Consider the following 6,442-nt stretch of genomic DNA (forward strand, 5'->3'; position numbering starts at 1 on the left):
GGCATTGAGGTTCCTATCATTCCCAAAGAATTCTTGAAAATTATTGAAAAGAGAGTTCAAATAAACATGTGAGAGTTAAGGTTCAGAGAGAAAAAAAAAGAAGCTAGGGTTAACTACTTAAAATACTCCTGAACCAACAATTAGTTAAACTACCTCTTAAGTTTTAAAACCTTGGAGTATGACATGACACACACACACTACCCTGTCGTTAGTTGGCCATCTTATTCTGCTTACATCCACATCACGTGGCGATTTTAAATTTTCAAAAACCCAACTTTGCCCTCACTTATTACCTGAGAACTTACCGTTTATTGAGAAGAGACCAAACTACCCCTAAGCTTTAGGAATGGACTAAAACTTACCCTATTGTTTGAAAATCCCCTTAAAGTAATTTTTATTTTTTATTTTTACAATTGTCGTCATATTATATATTAACAGAATGTTGAAATGTCAAATTTACCCTTCTGTTAAGTGAATAATAAAGCAAATACCTCTAATTTATCTTCTTCCGCTACTTTGATCCTCCATTTACCACAGAACATAAGCTCTTCTCCTCTCCCTCCGCTTCTTCTCTTCTCTTCCTCCCCACTTTTCATCAAGGTTTTTAAAAACGAACCAGAAATAAAACCGGTCAGGGGATTGATTTCCAGTTAAATGGTTTAGCCGTCTAAGTCGAACGGTTCGACTCGTGACATCATAAATAGATTAAAAATAAAAAATATTTATAAATAATAAAAAATAGTATAAATTAAATAAAATAAGAAAAAAATACAGAAAATAAAATTATCTAAATGAAAAAATAATATAGTACAAAACACATAGAAAATATAAAAATAAAATACAGAAAAATTCTAAAAATACAGAAAAAACACAAAAAAAAAATAAAAAACATAGAAAAAGCAGAAAAATAAAACAGGAAATTACAAATAAATACAGAAAATACTGAAAATTACAGAAAAAATAGAAAAATGCAAATAAATAGAGGCAAATACAGAAAAATAAAATAGAAAAGTGCAAATAAATAGAGAAAAATATAGAAAAAAAAAACAGAAAACTGCAAATAAATACAGAAACAAAAACAGAAAAAATAAAACAAAAAAGTGCAAATAAATACAGAAAAAAAGAAAAATAAAACAGAAAAGTGAAAATAAATATAGAAAAAATAAAACAGAAAAGTGCAAATAAAAATAGAAAAAATAAAAGAGAAAATTGCAAATAAATACAAAAAAATAGAAAAATAAAACAAAAAATTGCAAATAAATACAGAAAAAATCAGGCTCGCCGTCGGTGGGCTTGGGCTTGGTCACAGGTGATTGCCGTTGCAGGTGTTGCTGCAAGCTTGCAATTGTTATTGCCGCTAGAAACATGGTTTTCAAAACCAGACTGAACCAGACGGTCGGACCGAAAAACTGAGAACCGATCACCTAACTGGTTCCGTTTTTCCCCAAAACCGTTGATTTTGGTCAGCAAACCACTGATCCGGCTGATTAACTGTTCGAACTGGTAACTGGACCCCTGACTGGTTTGGTCGCTGGTTTGGTTTTAAAAACCATGGCTAGAAACCCCCGCCCGCCACTGCAAGTCGATCACCGGACCTGTTATTGCCACAACTATTACTGTTGGACGACTAGACCTGTTGCAAAATCAACGCTAGCCATTGTAGATGAAGCTCACCATCGTCCCTAGTCACCGTAAATTGCCATTAGTCGTTGTGTGTTTCCATTGGATGCCATAGGTAGTGGCCATCACAAGTGGTTGGTTGGGTGTGAAGACTGAGAGGAGGGAAGGGTTAGAATGAAAATGGGGGTCATTCTAACCCTAACCATTAGTAAGATTTGGGGTGGGGATATGATTGGGTGTAAAGACTAAGATGAGGGAAGAGTTAGAACGAAAATGGGGGTCATTCTAATCCTAACCATTAGTAAGATTTGGGGCGGGGATATGAAAGTCATTTCATTTTTTGTTTTCTCTATTTTATTTAAATTTATAAAAATAAAAAATATAACTTATGAACCATTGCCTGGGTCAAACGGTTTAGCGGTTCGACCGCCTGAATTAACGGTTTTTTGACTTTTTCAACGCTTTTAAGGAATTTCCGATTTATAGTATAACCGAACCCGAGGGGGCTGATCGGTTACCGGTTTTTCCAATCTGGCCGTCTGGTCCGGTCCAGTTTTGAAAACCATGCTTTTCATCATCACCATCTTATGTGCTCCGGACCCCCAATCATGAGAGATCTCTTACAATTTTATCCAATTTTACAATAAGGTTTCATTGTCTCAATCTTCAGTTTGTTTTTGGTTTGGGTAGTCGTGACAATATACATATATACATGATGGAATTTGGGTCCAATCCAACTGAGAAGAATATACTTCTCTCAACTCGGTTCCTCCGTAAGGAGCTTCTATAAGAATTCCCTGGAGAGCAATTGAGCTTGAAAACTTGCCTAGTTGCCTTATGAGCGATTTAATAAACCAAGGAAACTACTGTCTAATGATGCCAAATACCATTGCCCTTAACCATTCTTCAAAATTTCAAAATATTATTTCATTAAACAAGGACATGGTGGTTAGATTGTACTTTTTTTGGTAAAGAAAATGCCATTTAAAGGAGAGGAAGAATAAGAGGAAAGAATAAGAAGGGAGGAGGAAGAGAATAATTAAGGGTAAAAAAGTCTTTCGGTCAAATTTAATGATAATACAAAAGGGAAATCGAATTTCGAAACTTCAGGATACCTTAAGTAGGTCTTTAAGTAATTGTAAGAGAGTTCAAGGACGCTGTAATTAATCCAAAAAAGCCTAACCCAAAAGGACAGAAGGGTCACATAGAATAATATAAGGATAACTTTGTGTTTTAGAAATAGCTAGGGTACTCTTTCAATAATGGTGGAGACAAATTGATAGAATCAACAGTCCAAGAACAAACTTTTTTGTTCTTTTTTTTGAACGAGACCGGATCACCCCCCACAGCACATTTTCGCCGTGTATTAAGAACATCTCTCGTGTATTGGGAACATCTCTCGGGAGATATTTCCAATACACGGCGAAGGTGTGCTGTAAGACGTTGTGGGGACAGTCTTGTGGGGGCTGATTTGAACTCTTACGGAATAAACTTGGGGATCCGGATTTCCTCCCAGGAAATTAGTCCTCACACTTGCAATTATGCATCCGAAAACGTTTCCATCAAACATAAGTACGGAGATGTTCTCAATCCACGGATGTCAGTGTGAAAATCAATTTTGTGAACTAGAAAATCCAAACTACAGTGAAAGGGGCTAGGTGTCACTGTCCGGGTTGTTGTCTATACTCTATAATTAGCGTTTGACCATGATATCAGAAAATAATCGATTCGGAATATCATGAGTCGGTGCCAACCGAATATTATATCATCGGGATTCGGGAATCGGAGAAACAAAACTCAGAACCAGAACCGGTATAATCGGTTCGGTTCGGGTACACCCGACCAATTGAGAGATGCAAGCCTGCAACTGTAAACTCACTCCATTTCTTCTGCTCCTCTAGCCCTACACTCCATACGGCCATACCCACTTACCTCTTCCTTCTGTTGGCCATCTGCACTCTGCAAAGGCTAGTGTATATAGTCTCCCATCAGCCTACAAGCTACAACCTTCAATACAACGAGACATTTGGCGTTTCTGGTTAATTTACCAGCGACTGCGAGAGACCCATTTTGGTACAAATCATGGCACATGCCGTGTTCCGCAGGATCAGCCACTCTGCAAATGCCATAACCGACTTCTTTCTGTCCCCGCTATTCTTCACCATTATTAGGATTCTCAGTGACCCACTTCGCCAATCTCATCAGACAATGATAATGATTCACCCCCTTCTTCAATATCCCTTTGCTGCAATCAGATCACCCACCCAGACCCAGCCACCTTTCTCCTCTGTAGCTGAATCGCTCAAAGAAGGCATGCCCACTTCAGCTCGTTCACTTTTAAATTTTCAACATTCAAATCGGCAAGTTTGTAGGGTCGATCGTTCTTTTTCCTTTTCTGGGTTGCAGTCAAACTTGGATTATAGATCGTTGACGTAGTCAATTCGCGGTGGGTGTTGACACTTGTCAGTATTTATGGGCGCCTTAACTGTTACATTTGTGAGTAACCAGGTGAGTTATATTCCCAATTAAATCTGTTGTTTATTCCAGCTTCCAGGTTCGACAAGGTTGGAATTTGGGCCCGATTCAATGACATTTTGAAGGTACTGGATCAGAGCCATTACTTATTATCTTTTTCTAACTCTGAGGAAACAAATTCTTCTCTATTAAATAATGGGGATATGATTCTTCTCTATTAAATAATTATTCTTTTAATCTTTATTTTAATCGAAAAGATTCTTTCTCGGATCACTACTATCCGTTTTCATATCCTTCTCTTTCGATCTGAGTTTTCTTCGTATTCCTTTTTCTCCTTTCTTCCAGGGATTCGATTGTGTTGCTTTTCTTTTCCCAGAAAATTTGAGAAGCTTTGGAGGATTTAATTGGATAAACTAAGGTTTGGTTTCTCCAAGTTTCTCTCTCTCTCTCTCTCTCTCTCTCGGTGGGAACAATTGGTGGCTTATACTTCTGTTTCGTGATTTAGAATCATTCGTTGCTGCTAATTTTGGAGAAAATGGTTTAACTGAGCCTAACTATCTAAGCTCTTGTACTACATTGGAATCTCTGAAATCTTGTAGCAGCTGTGAGGTTTTATTGATCTGAAGCTATCTGAATTTCTCTTTTATGAGTTCCTTTTGGGCATTTAAGATGGTTTCGTATGAGGTTCTGCTGCTTGTAAATAACTTTCTATGAATGTCTTCATGATATGGCAAATTGCATTTCTCTGTTCTTTCAAGCAGATTAGGATTTTCTGGCGTTTTAGTTGTTTGATCTCACAAAGTATGCGAGTTACCAAAAAATAAAAACTCACTATGTAAATGGAATGTGAGGAAATTCTCACTACTTTTCAAATTCTTGGGTGCAGAATGTTGATTTACAGCTTGCAAGTGAGAAACATGCATGGGTCATTTTAGTTCATTTGATTTCAATTTTTTTTGCTTAAAACAGCCGTTCCTTTGATTTTACTGTTGCATGGTGTTCTGGAATCCTTCCAATTTGGACTTTGTTTTTCCGTAATTCTTCTTTTGACTGAATTCAGAAGTTGGATTAGCAATGTACCTTATTTGTGAAGAATTATAGTTAATATATCTCAGTTTCTCTTTAAAATTTGAAAAGAAAAAAAGAAAGAGAAATCCCATGGCTTACCATTTCAATGGAGTGCAGTTTATTCAAAATTTTTCTCTTTCTTAACTTATGCAAATTCTAAAATCAAAATGGAATCTTTGACTCCAGGTTATTGCACTCTTCTCCAATTCTCAAGTTTGAGGTTTGAACCACAGGTGCGAATTTCACATCCTCAAGAGTAAAGACTATGTTCAAGGCCCCAGAGCATCAAGTTGCTGGCCACCAGGCTCGTGATGGAAAGCTTGGCCCACTCATTGATGGTTCAGGTCGCTTCTACAAGCCTCTTCAGAATGATGAACGTGGGTCCAAGGAAGTAGCCTTCTATACCTCTTTCTCTTCCAACACCAGAATACCAGACCACATTCGCAGATTCTTCCCTGTTTTCCATGGAACCCAGCTTTTAGAAGGTGCAGATGGGTGTCTGCACCCCCACATGGTTTTAGAGGATCTTGTCTCAAATCGCCTCCATCCTTCTATTATTGACATCAAGATTGGATCCAGGACCTGGTATCCCCAAGCATCTGAGGATTATTTCCAGAAATGTATTAAGAAAGACAGAGAAACCACAAGCTTGTCATTGGGTTTTAGGATATCTGGTCTGCAGGTCTATGAGAGTGAGAAATCAGGGTTCTGGAAGCCTGATAAAAAGTGTACCCAGAGTTTTACTCTGAAGGATGTTAGGTCAGTTCTGAGGAAGTTTGTTTCTTCTAATCCATCTTCAGACGCAATCCCTGATTGTTCATTTGCGTCAGTTGTATATGGTGGTTCCACTGGGATTCTGGCACAACTACTGGAGCTGAAAGCATGGTTTGAGGATCAAACTATTTTTCATTTCTACTCTTGTTCAGTTCTTATGGTTTATGAGAAGGAGGAAGCAATGAAAGGGAAGCCAGGTGCAGAAGTCAAGCTTGTTGATTTTGCTCATGTATTGGAGGGTAAAGGTATTATTGATCACAACTTCTTGGGGGGCCTCTGCTCTTTGATAAAGCTTGTTTCTGAGATTCTCACCTGCCCAGATGAGCAGACAAGCAATGGTTGTTTGCATGAACTTGAGAAGAGTAGATTCTGTTTGGAAAATGGTGTCTAGGAATAGCCAGAGTACTATTATTTGGTTATGTTGTGTTTTACTTGCACATTTATGTTGCTTGTTCCTTTTGGTATGGAGTTCTTCGTGTCAGATTTATATATTAATGAGCAAAAA

At 37.6% G+C, this 6,442-nt stretch overlaps 1 protein-coding gene across 9 annotated transcripts; it reads left to right on the forward strand.

Moving 5' to 3' along the window:
- The first annotated feature begins 3,549 nt into the window (after positions 1 to 3,549).
- LOC104608420 (inositol polyphosphate multikinase alpha-like) lies at positions 3,550 to 6,442 on the forward strand. Of its 9 annotated transcripts, none has more exons than XM_088889380.1 (4): positions 3,550 to 4,066; positions 4,168 to 4,220; positions 4,441 to 4,513; positions 5,397 to 6,442. In XM_088889380.1, the coding sequence occupies exon 4, from the start codon at positions 5,429 to 5,431 to the stop codon at positions 6,326 to 6,328; it is 900 nt and encodes a 299-aa protein (XP_088745506.1). In that variant the 5' UTR covers positions 3,550 to 4,066; positions 4,168 to 4,220; positions 4,441 to 4,513; positions 5,397 to 5,428; the 3' UTR covers positions 6,329 to 6,442. The 9 variants fall into 9 exon arrangements, with proteins under 9 accessions (XP_088745506.1, XP_010272715.1, XP_019055142.1 ...); XM_010274412.3 differs by having other exon boundaries at positions 3,552 to 4,066; positions 5,350 to 6,442; XM_010274413.3 differs by having other exon boundaries at positions 3,550 to 4,220.

Source organism: Nelumbo nucifera, chromosome 6 (genome assembly GCF_055504915.1).
Source record: "Nelumbo nucifera cultivar China Antique chromosome 6, China Antique-T2T, whole genome shotgun sequence".
NCBI lineage: Eukaryota > Viridiplantae > Streptophyta > Magnoliopsida > Proteales > Nelumbonaceae > Nelumbo > Nelumbo nucifera.

Bases quoted from the DNA above. Each gene is read 5' to 3' on its own strand.
- LOC104608420 (XM_010274413.3), top strand. From the start codon at position 5,429: ATGTTCAAGGCCCCAGAGCATCAAGTTGCTGGCCACCAGGCTCGTGAT.